The sequence below is a fragment of the Mercenaria mercenaria genome, chromosome 11 (genome assembly GCF_021730395.1).
Source record: "Mercenaria mercenaria strain notata chromosome 11, MADL_Memer_1, whole genome shotgun sequence".
Taxonomy (NCBI): Eukaryota; Metazoa; Mollusca; class Bivalvia; order Venerida; family Veneridae; genus Mercenaria; species Mercenaria mercenaria.
Window position 1 is genome coordinate 24,890,522 of NC_069371.1, and position 18,182 is coordinate 24,908,703.

Here is an 18,182-nt window from a genome sequence, read left to right on the forward strand (position 1 = left end):
TTGAAAGTTATTTGTACTTCATCGCTTCTCCCTCTGATACTACCGTTTTTTGAACATTATCGTCGTTCAATTTTTGTCGATAACCGTGAATGTATTGAATTGCATGTAACTCGTGCGATTGTTTGTTTTAAGGAACATATATATATTTTTATATTATATTTGGGAAGTATCAGTCGTTGTTTTAATCTTATTTCTCACAGAAAGAATTCATATAAATCTTGAAAGCTATTCACTTCGCTCGTACTAATTCGTAAACGAAATGCAAAGATATTGTTCTTGAAACTGTGTTCTTGTTTACCAATTTTTAAGTAATATGCAAAAGTATGGGTAATGTCATGTTTGTATTAACGGAAAAAAGTCGTTTTAAAACCTTCAGTACATGTTTTTGGTAATGTTGTTGATTTCTGGGCCCCGGTTATGGATATTTAAAACGTGTTTACCGTTCCAAAGATTAGCAGAATGGTAATTAAAAAATGTGCCGGAATCTTAAGGTCTTCACTTAATTAAGATATTTTGAAAGATTATCCTTAATTCCTTAATCTCGGGCAAATGCAAAAACGTCATGATTACTACGCAGGTAATGCGGATCCCATCGAATGTTATGTAAAAATGGCATTATCTATTGAAACATCTGTTTTATCAGCTTGAACCCAAAATGTCTCTTATATTATTTAGCAGATCAAATATGGTAGCAGAGTTACACAAGAAGTGGTACATAGGTATTTTGGTAATCGTTCAGTTTTGTGAATTAGTACCAAAATATGTTAGTACCACTTTGAACTCGTTCACGGCGCCTATGTGGCGCCAAATAATATTTGACATGACGTCAACATTTTGTCTTTTTCTTCTTCAATTTTTGTGTTAAGCCTAGCAAACCCTTACGTCGGCCTATAGACCGTCAATAGTACAAACTATGGATTTACGATTTATATAAGTAGTCGTCTAATAGATCGTAATAATTTCTCAAGAAGCAATCATGGCGAGCATGGTGCAAATAAGATTTATCCTCCATATCAATAAATGACTAATGATCAGCCTTCTTATGCGCAAAATTATTCAAGTCGAGTAACTTGAAAAAAGAAGCACGCTATTGCTAATGGCATTCTAGGCTGGGGCACAAAGGCGCATTAAGTATTGAACATTTTCTTAAAAGAAATGAAGAAAATTTCCCACAATTTGCATAACCCAAGTGAATACCAAAGGTGATTAGGTGTTGAATGCAAAATTACACATAAGTTTACAGCAACGGTCACTCGTTCACATTTTGGTAAATATATTTCCCTCTAAAAGTCTAGTTGAAAGTATTTGTTGAATTTGTACAATTGTATGTTGTTGTTTTTTCTATTTATTTTATCGGTGTACGTTAAATACAGTACTGCGACATCGTTGAACAAAATTCTACTCGGATTTCTACAGATATGCACCAGTTTCATTTCACGCTGTTGTTATTTCTAGATGAAGAGGTGTTTTTGTTTTGTTTCCTCCATTTGCAAATTGTAATACAAAATATTGTTCCGTTAAGTTATAAATGCTTATTGTTACACCCTACTTTGTAACATTTTAACGGAAAGAGCAAGATACAATAGATATAAAACAGCGAGTATAGAACATCCCTACACTATACTTTTATCTGAAAAATATTATTACTTTTAGTTGCAGAAGCGTGGGAAATGATTCGTTACGTAAGACGACTTCTAATTACTGGACCACTTTGTGTTCATATGTTAACTTTGATTTTTTTGTAGTTAAAGAATTTCCACTGCTTAACTGTGACTGATTGATCTTGGATATAACAGTACCTAAGACATATTGTTTTTTTTTATTCGTGACACGTCATAACGGCACAGACAAGAGCAAATGTTAGCTTAATTTACAATAAAAAGCCAAACAGCATTTTTTCTTTCATGCCGGTATTTGTCCAGTTTTATTGCTAATTTATTACGTTCCATCGCAACAAGACGTCTTATTTGATTTGAAGGAGCTAAAAATCAGAGATTCCAATTTCCTGCTTTAATTTCCTATTGTATTGGGAAATTAACTGCCTCTTGATAATTGGTGAGTAAAAGTAGACGAGGACAATTTTTTAAGTTAATCTCATGATACTGTCCGCAGTTCTTGTTCTTGGAAATTTACGGAATATATATATAACTGTTTTCGGAATTTACGTTGGTTTAAAGATTGGAAGAAAGCTGAAAAGAGCGGTGCCCGGATCTAAAGGAAAACCAAGAATATATAGGTAATGTTGTTTGTTTATTGCTCTCCTATTCGAGGGAAAATGTAAAATGTTGTAAATATTAGCTTGCGATATAATTGACATATTTTATATGTTTTTATTTTCTTAAAAGATTATTTATTCTTGAAGTTTGTCTTATTCGTCTGTGCCATTCGAGGTTAGACGTACAATTTTGGCAAATTACTTTAAAAAGTGTGGAATTTTCTCACGGTATTACATTTTACACATTAATAGTCGTTTCATGTTGCGTAGTATAAATTGTTTTGTTTTTTTTTTAATAAAAAAGGATTTTTGAATGCATTTGACCGAAAGAAATACATCAAAAAGAATGGTTCATAATTACTTTGGCTACGTTTTTGTGTTTAAGTGCTACATTTAAACGTTGTATTTGTCAACAAATATTGAAAATTGCCGATAGAAATATACAGTTTGCCGATTTAAAAATAAAATTAGATGTCATGCAAAAAAAGTTTCGACTAAATTATTCAAACTACTTTTATATTGAAACAACATTTAACTTACAGGTAAAAAACAGTGATTTTGTGTTGGTATGATTTTATGTCTTTTTAGAAGCACAACGGTCGATCAAAATGAAAAGTTGTATTTAACAAAACCTAAATCAATATTTTTTTTTAAATATCTAGATGTTGTAGCCAAAAGTTAAAAAGAAGAACAGTTGTTTACAAGTTCAAGACATGTTCTCTTAGCTGTTCAAGATGTTTATTAAAAATAATTGACGCAAATGTAAATAATGTACATCTAACTTTGTTGAATCAGATTGTCGTTGTTTTCTGTCTTGTCAAAATGTTGTTGATACATATTTATACAACTGTGATCGCTAAATAAATCAGTCGATATTTTCTTGTGCGAGTAGCTGTTTCCTGATTTTCATATGATATTTGTACTTTATAGGTGGTTAATCAGAATTTAAGCAAGTAATTGAATTGATTGAAAGTTTAAACAAATGATCATTTACGTTTATTTATGTTCACTGAATTGTTTAATTATGTTCGATTTTCGGCGGAAGAATTTTCATTTGATTTTCCTATCCTGGTTGCCCAACATAGATGCAGTTACGTTATCATATAATTCGTGTATAAATTTAATAAACATACTTCGCCTTAAGGAATGAAATGAACATAAGAACTATTGTTTTATATTTGTCAAAGATTAACATTAAAATATATAATTAGCCGAAATTCATTAGAAATGCAAGTTTATAAACTCAATATGACCTCTACCTATCTTGGTTGCGCAAGCAGGATAGATTTGAAACTACACACTATTTTCAAACTTACCGTTTGGTTAAGATTACATTTCAATTACATCTATGCTGAATGTATTGGTCATATTTGTCATTTAATATTGTAAATGCCAAAGATAAAGTTTGTCGATTTTTGAATAAAATGAAATATAATCAATAGTATGTAACCCGTAAAAGTGAAAACCGCGGTCCAACGGAACAAATTTGGGGCCTTTAGAACTCAAACTCGTGATCAAATTGCTGCGATTTGCCTAGTTAGAGTATTCCGCGAAATATACCTTCAACTTCTACTCGGTTAAAGGTTGTACGACAACAAAATAGAAAAAAAGGTATCAAGAAAATAATGCTATATCTTTAAAGGTCCAATACTAAGGAAAGTGAACATTTTAATTTCTTTTAAAAAGCACAGAAACTATTTCATTTTATTGGAAAATGAAAGTTGGTATGTAGAAATTCGAAATAAATCGCAGTATATGTACAATTATTTTTCTATGAAGTATGAAGAAAGTTAAAAAGACCTGGGGGTCATTCTGTCGATTCATTGAAATTTCAACATAATACACATACATTTCTTTGAGTTCCAAAGACCTTCTGTAAATTTTGACCTGCCAGTCTTCATTATTTAGTGTCTTGCAGAAGTCTATGCACTGGCTATCAAAAAAATTGCCAACTCACTTTCCCTTAGTAATGGACCTTTAAAGAATGCTTTAAAACTTAATTACTGACAGACTATATGTTATGGAAACACATGAAAATTAGTTGTTTTTACTATTTTTTACAATGAAAATCGAAAAGCGTTTGGAGGTAGACCAATCTGACTAAAGTGCATCTCCTATTACGCTACGCATATGATCTGAGAACGACATATTCATTGCCTCGTTCTGACGACCCTTTCGCTAGCCAATCAGAGCCTAACTTACAACATCTTGCAAATCTACCTGTAGCCTTGACTTTTGATATTAACAATTCTTGTGTCGTAATGTATCAGGTAGCCGGTTAGCTCAGTCGGTAGGCCACTTGCTTTGTAAGCGAGGGGTCCCGGGTTCGAGCCCTGGAATGACTGCACATTTTTCTTACTCTTTGTCATTCGAACAAGTCGTCTGATTGGATAAAAGAAAAATAGCAATACTGGAAATCCAAAATACACAGAAGACGAATGTGAATGGGTCGTTCTCAGATCTTCGTTTAGAAGATCAAGTACTTAAGTCAGACTGGAGGTAGACTGCCCTATATTTAATGCAAATAAAGCCTATAATCCCCCGTTGTGGTATTGGTAATGCTGCGTTTACACTTAGCCACGATGTCCACGATTTGAGAGAAGCGTGGTGAGCGTGGCTGCTCGTGGGATCGAATCGTGGTGATCTTGAGGGAACTTGGTGGAATCGTGATGATCGTAAGGATCGTGACAAAATTTTTGACAGTCAAAAATTTTGGCCCGATTATCCCGATTTGTCTTGAATCTTAAGAGAGCGTGATAAAACGTGGAAATGGTTGTAGAGCGTAATACAGCTTAACAGACCTTAACGTAGCGCATCAGACCTTGATGCTCCATCGTATGGGGATCTTGGTGAACTTGGAAACAACACGATTCTAAGTTCCACTAGATCTGGAGGCATCCTTACATACTTGAAGTTGGAGCTAACATCTTCGCCGCCTGAGTTCTGTGTTGAAAAGTTGAGGGTATTGTCCCAATTAGTGCCTTTGGTTTCCACTTAACCATGGTCTCATCCAGCAGGTCTTAGGCCTTCTTCTTCTTCTTCTTCTGCTTCCTCTCTCTTCTATCCTGACCTGTTCCGTCCCTTGTTGCTGCTGCCGACGAGTAACTATTATAGGCATACACGAAAAATGTAAATTCAGCATTTTGTACAGCTCTTTGATGCATAACTCGTTCCTCTTTGGAATCTCTGGAGAGAATGAGAGGATGACCCATGCCTCCTATTTATACGCCAATCGTGCTCAGAACGTGTCAATCTTGATCAAATAGTGGCCATAAATCGTAGGAGAGCTTGACAGAACTTGATAACGTGAGGGATCTAAACAGAACGTGACAAAACGTGATAGCATGTCGTGGTAACCGTAAGAGAACTTGAGAGAACGTGATGAAAATCGTGGCAGATCTCGACCAGAATCGTGTTGGTTTCGTAATAAAACGCTGCAGGTAGTAACAAAACGTACTGAGAGCGTAAGAAAGCGAAGGAAAGCGTAGTAATACAAAATTCGTGCAATAAATCGTGGAGCTCCGAGCTTTCCTTTAAATCGTGGACATCGTGGCTAAGTGTAAACGCAGCATAAAGACGGCGGAAAAGTTTTTATTGCCGCGGTTGCCGGGGTTTCGATTCCCGACGCGGGCATCTTTTTTTCTTGATTTGGCATTTTTAAGATAGTATAGAAACAAAAACTCATATTCTAAATCTAAAAGTTCATAATATGGCCAAACGTCAATTTTAAAGAAAGATCATGTTTAGTCAAAATCTGGAGGTCAGTGCCTTTAATATTATCACATTTGAAATGTTATACACAGCGTAACAGTAGGGTTGCTGTAACGTGGCATGATGAAATGTTAACTGTTACACGGACAGGATCATTCAGACAAAATTCTAAATATAGGAATGCTATCTTATTCTTGCATTTCACGTAGAAAATTTACTTCTTCGGCATCTAAAAAGGCCGATACAATGTGTGTACGTGAATATATGAGTTTCCTCTTCACTTGTTGCATCCAAACTTACTTCTCTATTTGTTCTGTAAATTTCGTTGTCTCACTGAAGATTTTTAGTTATTAGTCTAATTTCAGTAATTTACATATTTCAATAAATTAAATACAATAGTAAGATGTTCTAAATCACTTGTATACCACTGGAATCAATCTATATTCGTATGTGGGGGGGGGGGGGGGGGGGGGGGGTACGCCCACATCCCCGCGTTTATTCACTGAATAGATTATTAGTATATTTTATTTTTTGGTAATTATAGACAACATACCCTGCGTTTTAAAGCATGTGTATACCATTTAAGTGCATTCTAGCCTAAACTGACTGGCTTAGCTATTTTAAGGATACATTATTCCAAAAAACACCAGGGGATGGTAAAAGGAACCTTCCAAATATTTAAGACATCATTATTACTATTTAGCTTTGAATTTATCGGGAAAATATTTTGACAGGGAATTCTCCGACGTAAATTAAAGCCCTTCAAATCCATGATGTTGCAACGAATTCTAATTTTGACTCTTATTTCTAGGTAGATTATTCTGAGCCTCTTACGATATCTAATATAATAAGCTTAAAACAACATGCACGTGAAATGTCAAAGAAATTGTTTTATCGAAATGATTTACACAGGAATTCTCCTTGAAAAATAATGATTTTACTACACCTTCTAAATAAGAAAACAAAATCCTACTTTCAGCGCTGGATGTTTAATGTGTATCTTGATTCCGCATATAAACCGAAAGTAATTAGAAAACCGGTTTCGTATAAATTTACTGAATAATAAAGTTATGAGAACGAAATCTCATCTGCGCATATTTTGCTTCCGTCTCAAATAATCAATAGAGCGCACACATACATGGGTATCACACAGTATTATTGCGAAACAAAACATAACATAGGCATATATACACGAATGTTTTTATTTTAAATTTATTAGGAAAACAACGATTTTCAACAGAATTCGATGAAAAATACGTTGTTAGAACAACAAATGTGCGATATAAAGGTGAATATAGGAGCCATTTGATTTTTTAAAATCTCACACCACGATGTATGTTTTTTTTTTGTTGTGTTTTTTTTTCATCATTTTTATTTATTTCTGCAAACAAATATCTAACAGCTTTCTTTTTTGCCTCATTGACTTACGAACATTTAGACAAAATGATAGTACCAATGCATGATTCGCATAAACTTTAATGGTTATTTTGTGTTGATTACAAAATGATAATTAAAACACAGGACATGTCACTCTTAACAATAACTCTAACAGTAGTAATATGTACTTCTAACTACTATTCTGATGTGGGAATTTTCTAAATTTCTCGCTTAAACTTCATTCATATTTGGTCATAAAGAAAGAAAAACATATTAACATGGTATAGAATAATGTATGGGTTAACTGGGGGAAAATGAGGATTTTTTTCTTTCCGCCATTATCCGATTACCTGTCTAGTACTACTATACATTTCACGTTGCTAGGCCGCTAGGCTGCCAACTTCACGCACATCTATTATACCATAAAAGCGAATATTTTGCTTGTTATTCTAAGTCAGATTTTAATAGACATAACTCTGAAAAGTATATATGGCTGCAACCCGAATGTGATCGTTTAATGAACCGTCCAGATGTAGTTAAAACAAGTTACTTGTTGAAAATGTCTCCAATATTTCATTGAAATGTTATGTCTAATAATCAATAGGATTTTTAAATGAAAAGTAGATGTTTATGAATAAAAACAAGCTGTCTTTCAAAGGAACAGTATTTAATTGTCAGAAAAAAAAATTGTTAACACAGAACGAATTATGACTTTTGCGTAAAGATTTTGATGTTTACTTAACTTTTCAAGCGTGGTAAAATGTATCTATTTTAAACATGTTAATGAGTTCGTTTTTTTTTGTGCGATATGGTAGCTTTGTGCGCTGTCTCCTTGAAAGCACAATGTTACTAATACACCAATATATATTCTATGCTTGTATAGATCAATGCATGTTTGCAAATAAATAGTATTTAATCCATGTATATGAAATATACCCAACAGGACCGCGACAAAAAAAAAAGTTCATTCATAAAATGCACAACCCCCTCCATTCTAATTTTCACAAAGAAAGCCGAATACACGTATATTTATTTATTCATATAAAATATCCGACATCAATCGATAATGAAGGAAGTGGAATATTTATGTTTTATTTGTAGAAAAAAATCATGCTGTCCTGATTTTATTGATACTTTGCAAAATTCCAAATGTAAGTAAGTTTAATTAAGCAAAACAATCGCTTTAGTATCAAAACAATTCTGAAGAAATCTTGAAAATAAATCGCATTCGAATCATTCGAAGATATTTTTGCAACCGTAATCTCTAAGATTCATTAAGTAACGACAACCGTTTAACAAATCTTATATGTATTTCTATATTCTTTTTCAAACTTTTTTTCAGCAAGGAAAATGCAAGCGTGGTTCCAGACGCTGGCCACTGTCTGTCTAGTTGCCTGGTTTATTGTGCCGGCTGTACTCGGAAATTCCGTGCAGAGATCGCTCGGTGACGATGAAAGACAGGTATTATGCTTAAATTTTAATCTTTTACATAAATAAAAATGCATTTCATTTACTTACAGCTATATTTACTATAAAATGTATATGTAACATTAAGAATGCACCATGTGACCAGTGATCTAAACATATCAGGTTGTCTTACTAGTATATGCTGGCTATTTTCATTAACAGTACTTAGTCCGTGTTGTGGTGTCTCTCCCTGATAACGTAGAAAAATATATTCTCATTTTAGAATTATATTACGTCTGATAACCGATAAGACTATCTAGTGGACGAGCAGTCTATTTAATTTAGGTTATGCACAAGCAGAATCGGTAAATGGCAAGAAAGCCTTAAAAGTTGCAATTATATTCTTCTCCGATAATACCTTTCAGCTCTGTTCATAATTAGGCTGGATAGAAATATAACGGAAAAATGTAATATTACTGAAACTTCTGTAAAATATATAGATCTACGCCGATCCCTGCAGAACTGCCTTCTTGAGCAGAGGGTGGGCGAGGTTTGTTACCTGCTGTTTCTTAACTGAGAAAAATGTTTTATTCAGTTCGACCTTTTTTTACTTTTTAAAGAACCAGAGCGCGCATTTTGAATGGAAAATGTATTTACAATTAACAAATTTTCAAACGATAACGCCAAGTTGGTTTTCATATAAATCATTTTAACTTGGTCATGTTAGTTTGAAAATCTTTGTTTTTAAATTAGTTATTTAGGGCACAGTGTCAGTTCACATTAACGAAAAGATCGTACCATGTATGAAAATGTGATTTCTGTACAAGAGCAACAATTTGCAGATTGTTTATAAATTTGGTCGAGTAAATAAAAATAGGCTGTTATTGAAAGCTACATATTCTACTTCTAAAACCTCTGCTTACAAAAATATTCTGGTACAAGCCATCTTTTGTTGCTTTTATGTTCACTTCATGCCGTTTTAGTGTAAGATCGTTCTACCGAAATAAACCTTATTATACATGTAGGATTTCAATTTAAACTCAGTTTTCATGCAATCTAGACATCGAAAAACAAATTGTCAGCTAAAAAACGTACTGTGAAAGGAGTTCTTTCATCATATTTTAATTGTCTCGCAAATGTTTAGTATAATTATGTTATTTTATTCTGGCCACCGCAATTATTTAGTGCAGGCACCTCGATTTACCATTATCCGTACGTCCGTCCGTCCGTCCGTCCGGGATGTCCGTCCGAATTTATGACGTAACATTCTCAAAAAGTATTCGACCTAGAATCATCAAACAACACAGGATTGTTATTCAGTTGGAAACTTGTATACCTGGAGTTTTGTTTCAAATTGCACTCAATAAGAACAGAGTTATGCCCCTTGGCAGTCAAAAATATGCTTGAAGGGCCTAAAAGCTTGTGTCGCACGTCTCTCAAAACCCATTTGACTATTGAAGTGTCATGTTGTTACCATGTTATAACCTGACTGGAAATAAAAGTATTTGTTGTTGTGTGTATTATATATCCATGGAACATTTCAGGATTGTTATTCAGCATATGAAATTTCGTTCGGGGTTTCACTCAGTCAAGTCAAGTCGGATTATTGTTCTTGACTTTGTAAAAATATGCATAAAGGTCTGAAAGGTTTGTGTCGTACATAATTGAAAAAAGTGATTGACCTCGAGTTAGGTTAAATTACTGAACGACGCAAAATCCCAAACAAATATAAATCCATAAGGTTGTTTCCATACTAACTTTTAATCGCTCTTTAATCAGAAATGGTTCAACCAACAATATGCGCTTTATTATTGTAGTAATAATTAAAAATTACCATTAAGCCGGGGAGCCAGACTAGTTGAGGCTTGCTATCTTTCTCCCGCGATTTTCACCTCACTAACACAATAACGTAAACTGTTTGAAAGTTGAGTGACACTTAGAAAATAGATGCAGTCGCTAGGGATACTGTTACATTAATTGCATACCACAAGTTTAATCTGTTAATGCCCACACTAATACCACTCAAGTCAGTGTTAACACGAACTCTCTAGCAGATGCATAGACGTTTTGTCAAATCGTTACTTAAGAGACAGCGGATAAAAATTATGATCTAGCCTAAGGATCAGAAAGAGCGGATTTGTTTATTTCAGTTGGGAATTTATGATATTTAGAAATTATTGTCAAGGATGACGTGCTGCACAAGATGTGTTCCCATCATTACAATATACTAGTTGCTATTCAATGTCCTGTAAATGTAAGTAATTTAGTGTACGTATTTGTGATAATATTTGGGCGTGGAAGTCTTTTTGGAAACGATACCATGGATAATAAAAATAGGTCAAGCCATGAATTCCAGTGCGTTTTTAGGATTATTTTTTCATTTTTCATTATAGGCTCATTATTATGAAAGAAAAATATACACTTAAATAACCGATTTCAAAAGATGGAGGGCAATGTATATGCTGCCCCCACTCACTTTAAATTGTCCGAGGACAGTCTAATCTGTCCCCACAGCCCGCTTGCTTCTACGCATATTTCATCTGAACATAATACGAGATCGCGAAATATGATCACTAATTGACCATTTAATATAATAGTTGGCATCTAAACTAAAGTTTGATACCTTATTCTGCTGCCATTTCCGAAAATGGCAAGAAATGAAAGCAATGAAAAGAAACACAAACATGCTCTAGTAAAAATAGTATCCATATAAACAAACGATTTAAAAATGCCCATTTCTGTAATGATTCAGCAAGCCGACCTGTCTCAACGGCCTGGTATTGTTTAAAAACAGAGAAAAAGTTCGAAGCTTATGAATACCATGGATCTTGTCGATGCTATATATAGTACAGAGATCTTTCAGTCTAGGTAATGTCCAAAATAGCATATTAATAAACGGACCGATGACGAACTTTTACAAAAAACATTAACTTTATTCAAACTTTATTCACAGTACTTGCTTGATAAGTTGATAAGTTATCGATTATCTCTCAACATATTCATTGTTTTTTGACAGGAGATTGCAGCATTAGCAGCAAGAATTATCAAGGTCATAATGAGAGACTCTGGTACTTTCTATACAAATGGAAAACGGAACGCTGGAACTGTAGATTCTCTATATAATCTTCCGGATCTATTAGGCGTCGGCAGAAGGTATTCCGGAAAGTTTTATATCGATTCTGTAAAATATGTACATCAAATTTCTGTTCGACACTCATTTCAGACTTGTTTTCATTACCGTTGTGCTTCTTCGTTGTAAAACTTACTATTCATGCATCAAGATTCAGTCTATTCAGCTATTTTGATATTTGAATGTGATTTTTGGTTAAATGTCACTAATTAAAATCCTTCTTTGTTTCATACAGAAAATGACAACTTCAGGTTTTATTTACGTAAATTTATAGAATATCATTTTTTTTTCAGTCACCTATTTTACATGTAAGCTCTATCATGAATTAACGAAATAAGAGTTGAACAGTTACAGTCAGTCGTGTATGTTGTTAAGTTTTGCATGCAAGTAATATACAGCTGTCATTTAAAGGCTTTGGAATTTCTTTTTCTTTCTTTTTCAAGGTTAATTACCAACCTCACTGGGTTAGGTCCCATTACTCTGACATGTATTTTGGCCAAATTATGCCCCTTTTGGACTAAAAGAAAATCCTGGTTAAAGTTTAGCATGCAAGTTACTATCTCCAAACCTAACCAGATTTGATTTGAAACTTCACATGTGTTTTCAGGGTTATAAAACTAGGTGATAGCATCAAGTCCCATAACTCTGACATTTATTGTGGCCAAATTGTGCCCCTTTTTGGACTTTTAGAATATCCTGGTAAAAGTTTTGTCTCAAAAACTAATGCAAATATTGAATTGAAACTTCACACGTGTTTTCGGGTTTATAAAACTTCGCATTAAGTCCCATAACTCAGACATGTATTTTGCAAAATTATGTCCCTTTTTAAACTAAAAAAATTTTTCTGGTTAATGTTTTACATGCAATTTACTATTTCCAAAAGTAATGCAGATACTAGATTGAAACTCTACACATAATTTAACATGTAGGGTAACATTCCTGTTTCTGGGACAACAATTCGAATAGCCGAGCATCGGCTGTCTTTTAAAATTTGTTGAAATAATGTATATTTAAAAGTGTTGTCTGTTGTTGAGAAATTCGCAGAAAAGCAAAATCACATAGAGCAGACAGTAATTTCTTTAAAAAAAAAAAACAACAATGAACTTGAAATAAAAATGTTGATGACTTTCTGGAAAGTGAATTAACCTGAAAACTTTGAGAGAGTTAGGATACGCAGTGACTCAAAACATCGAACAGTTTATATGTCTGTAACCTTTATCTAACATTACCTGTTTTTATTTTAAAACTGTTTCATTTATAGGGTCACATACAAATTTCGCTAGGGTTCGCGATGTGTCTGTTTTGTGTCATTTATCTATTTGAATTTAGAACATTTCTTCGTTTTGTAGGTGAAGCAAAGCAATGGGTAGAAGAAATCTTTGCCAAGACTGAAGTGCCATTTTCTGCTGCAAAAAGAGACACTTAAATGAATAATATTTAAATTATTTTATCAAATAAAGAAATATGAGAATTAGAATATTCTTGTGTAATGAATGTTCACGAGGCAATGATAGAGCCTGGTGTGATTTATTTAGAAATACAAACACATTTTCTTGTCAACTAGATTGGCTAACGTTTTAATTAAGGCGGTTAGTCAGATTTTGTAAAAACAACAGTTTAACATCATATCATTTACATTTAATTTGGTTCACTTAGCGCTTATTGCTTATTAGGGTTTCATCTGATGTATTTTTAAAGCTTGTGTTTTCTATCCTGCTTGTCAAACCAAGATTATTATTCTAGTATAAGTCATATAGGTATAAGACTTATTGTATTACATTTGTTAAAGATTCGCATTAACAACTGTGTATTTAGCTGAAATTCATCAGTAAAACAAGTTTGAAAAAGTATTATTACCTCCATTTGCATATCTTTAGTGAACTCAGAAGGCACACACAGTTTTAAAACTTGTCTTTCTGTTCAGATTTTCGCAATGTCGAGGTATCTATCAACTAGAAATTATATAGAAGTATTAAGAAAATATCAGCTTTCTGAATGATATCATATTTAAGGGGATAATAACAATTTTTTATAATTTCTCAATGAAACATGCATTGGCTGTCTTTCTATTCCTTACAATAAAACATTGAAAAAATGTGACTGACAACCTTCAGTTCCATCGAAAAGAAGATATTGTTAATACATTCTATACCATGCGTCAACCCCCCCCCCCCCCCCCCACCCCACCCAGATTATCTGATCTAAGACTTGCTGAATGTTGGCCGCTATAGCGACCCGGAAAACTCATGCCTTTATAGTAAAATAAAGATTTAAAATATACAATAGACATAAAGAAAACGGTGAATACAAACGTTAAAACTCAACAGAGCACAGAAAAACATTGCTTAACTTCGAAAACTAGTTTGCAACGCAGCCCATGAGAGTAGATTTACTAGTACAAAGAAATTAAGAAACTGTCGTGTTTTGGTTAATTTATGCTGAAAGAAATACATGAAGAAAATGTTTAATTACTCTGAAAATTACCAATCCAGCGAAAAGACCCATGTATTTATTTGAACCAAAACTATGACGCTAAACTTCTTTGTAAAAATTTTACTTTCATAAGCTGCGTTGCACATTTTCATACTTAACAACATTTTTTGTGCTTTACCGAATTTTAACATTTGTATTCACGGTTTTCTTGATATTAATTGCATTTTCTATATCATTATTTTACAAAAAATGTACGAGCCGCTGAGCCGCCAGGCCGCTAACATTAGGCTGTTAGGCCGAAAACTTCAGGCCGATTGGCCGGTAGGCCGCCATTGAGTGTCTTTTCATATTTGAGTTATTAAAGGAGTTGAATAAAATAATACAACACGAGACTCTGCTGAGCATTTTATCAATTTTATACGAGTTTTGTAAATTCAATGTGAAAAGACACAAATGTAAAATTGTTTATATCTCATGTTAGCTTTTCCTACTGAAACATCAAAATTTTATTACAGACAAAGTGAATTTTACCAACGCCTCTCATATTTAAAACGGTGTCAACGTCAACTAATGTAGTACTAAAATTATGAAACGGCTTCAATTCACTTCCATGACGTCAAACATGTAATAAACGGCTTCAATTCACTTCCATGACGTCAAACATGTGATAATCGGCTTCAATTCATGCCCATGACGTCAAACATGTAATAAACAAAACATTGACATGCAGGACAACATAGAATAAGCTTGAACTTGGACTGTTACATATCACAAATAAAAGCATACGCGCCTATGCATTGCATTTGACCATGGAATAGAAATTAGGTACAATCATAACTGCTGTAAGTTTCATTAAACTCTGCTGATACTTTGTAGTAATATTTCTATTGGTCGTGATTACGAAAACTTCCTTTGCGTCAATTTTGTTCAATAAGTCTGCGCTTAATCAGTATCTTATATTGTGGAAAATGTACAGTCCACGCATGCGCAACCTTTGAGTACACGAAAGTACAACTAAGCAGCACGCGCCTTTGTCGTCGGTATTACAGCATATATTAATACAAATCATTTCGTTAACCATCCATCCAGACTGCGAAATATTACATTTTTTGATCTGTTTTTGACATTTGCACAGATATTATCCAATATTGGCCTTTGATATCATCTTTGGGAATCAAAACATATTGACGGCAAACACGTTTATGCATATGTATATTCAATTAATACTGAAAATATGGACAATATGGCGGCGGTCGTTTCTGTTTGAAGTAAAATGTCAAGTAAACGGGTCTTATTTACGATGAGGCAGACTATTCCTTATATAACTTTTTAATTCTGAATGGTCGACGCAATTTATCATTCTAAGATGGTCATGATAACCTTTCAATCGTGAACACCAGATGTTATATTTTCACTCGTGGCTGCACCACTTGTGTTAGTACCACATCTAATTTTCACCCGGTGAAAGATATTTCAATCTTAAGCTAAATCAAGTATCATAGAGAGATGTGCCCTTAAGATACATTTTAGGAATTTCATAAGCGGAGGTCTCCCCCTGAATTAAAGTTGTTAAAACATTTGAGCAGAATTTTGATTAATCGAACTTTTATCGTCTTAAGTGTATTTAGGTTATTGGTATTGCTTTGTGTCTTCCTTAGAAATACGGCTAAATTCAAAACATGAAAAAAAAAAAAATTGTGTTGCAAAATTGGAACTAATTGCCATTGCCTTGGGTGACATTTGTGACGGCAGTCATTAATGTATTACTTTGGGAAGTAAACGTCTGGGGGAGTTTGACAGGCAACACATGTATTGAGATTTAATTTAACTGTTAGCAGAAAGCAATAAAAATAATGTGTGGCCTGGCGATTTATACGAAAATAAAGCGCAGATTCACAGCTTTTACTCATTTTGTTACTCTTAATATTAATTGTAAAATTAAATTATGCTTACAAAGTGAATGCATTATCCACAAAACAACAATGTCATATCAGTACCGTAACGAAAGTAAAGTATTGTATGAACACATGTTTGTTTAGAACTTTCTTACAGATACCATTTACTACTCTCGGTGGCTGACATACCACTTTAATACAACTGTAACTGTATTCAGTGTTCATATCAAATATCATATCCAAAATTCAGAATAAACAGCGATTGAATTAGTCTCATAGGAGCCTGCCCAGACGAGGAGGCAAACGCACTATTCGTGAGAATCAGATTATATAAAAAGGTTATACCTCTACAGAAGCTTGTGTCGTCAATACCAAAAGACCATTTATGCTAAAGGCCGTTAGAGCGTCGGGCCATCATGGACGTCTTGTTAAAGGTTGACTTTCTGGTTAAAAGTATCCTTTAAAAAATACTATATCTGCATCAGAAGGGTTACAAGGTAAAATTTATAGCATAATTTTTATATTATCACTTTTACAACACAAAATAGTAAGAAATGAGAATTCCCACAAGATTGGTATTTTTTTGTATAAGGATAGGGTATGTTTAAACCGAGTCTTAACGGAGACGGCCGGTGTCGGTTCTAAGATTTAACCTAAAGTGTCGAAAGCCTGTCAAAATGGGATAATTCACTCATGTACATCCGGCTCAGATTTGCGAAAACGATTGTTACAAACCACATTTCCCACTATGATCATCGTTTACGTCCGGCCATGTGTTGTAGAATAAACATCTGATTTAGTCACGCATGGGCCAGATTCCCCAGCCATTGCTGTCTCAAAACTGAGTGTCCTGTGTTTTCGCCATGAATACGACTGAGCAAACTGGAAATGCATTGGAATGAAGTATCTCAAAATACAATATTTTACTGTTCTTCCTCACTCTGGTATCAACGAGGTTGTACAAAATTTCAATTAATTGTTCAATTTGTACCAAGGCTGTTACAATTACGTAGACAACTGTAACTATAGAATGACTGTTAATAAAATAGAGGCGGAGTGATAGATTGCATTGTAACAGACCCTAAGAACGTTTGTGTATTTACTCACGTTTGCAGATTTAGAACAAAATATCACTTAAAAACCTTTAAGGAAAAGGGGTAGGTCATAATTTTTTTCGATCATATGTATATGGGTTAAACAGAGAAACATGAAGTGCGCTATAATCTTTATTTCTGTAAGATCGTACACGTAACAAAGCTACAGTCACAGTCATCTTCTTAAAAAATAAAATAAAAGAAAAAGAAAAGAAAAGAAAACGCATTTATAAAAAAAGAAAATGCCAATTGTTTGTAGATGAGGCTTTATTATTTCTAATACAGAAACGAAAATCCATTTACAAAGCAGAATATGTTCTTAAATCATTCTCTTTTACGTGCTACAGAGAAAAGGCAACGTTTTATTGTCTACTTGCACTTTTTGATTGTAAAACAAATCCGGAATGTTTTAAAAAATATATGTTTTGGCTTTAAATATTGAATTATAATACTTTATCATAAATATCAAATATCATTTAAAGGTTTATAATGTCAAACATAAAATATTAAAGACGCAGTCAACAGTATCTAGACAAATTTGACAATCTCGGGTGATGCGTCTGACATAACACTGCAATCACTTCCGGGTCACCACGCGCCTATTTCGGATGATTTATTTCCGGGTATATTTTACATATAAATGCTCTGCGCTTCCTATTTTCATCATCATCCGACTGATCATTTCAAACAAGGTAAGATTCTAAAAGATATTATGAACTGTTTATGGGGAAAATGTTTTATTTATTTATTCTGAAAATTTAGGTATATTCATTCACTCACCTTTGAAATAACAAAAAAAGAATTAATTTGACATATATCATTATTGTATGTGTTCGCTCAGTATACATGTACGTGTAAACGTAATAAATAGCTACTGAAAATATGCAGAAAAGAACTTTATCAATTGAAAGTTAAGAATT

At 33.5% G+C, this 18,182-nt stretch overlaps 1 protein-coding gene across 1 annotated transcript; it reads left to right on the forward strand.

The window, feature by feature from the left end:
- The first annotated feature begins 1,358 nt into the window (after positions 1–1,358).
- On the forward strand, positions 1,359–13,612 carry LOC123532715 (cerebrin prohormone-like). The gene is made up of 4 exons (XM_045314267.2): positions 1,359–2,236; positions 8,646–8,764; positions 11,727–11,863; positions 13,190–13,612. Exons 2-4 carry the CDS (start codon positions 8,654–8,656, stop codon positions 13,191–13,193), a joined length of 252 nt encoding a protein of 83 aa, XP_045170202.2. The 5' UTR covers positions 1,359–2,236; positions 8,646–8,653; the 3' UTR covers positions 13,194–13,612.
- The last annotated feature ends 4,570 nt before the right edge of the window (positions 13,613–18,182 follow it).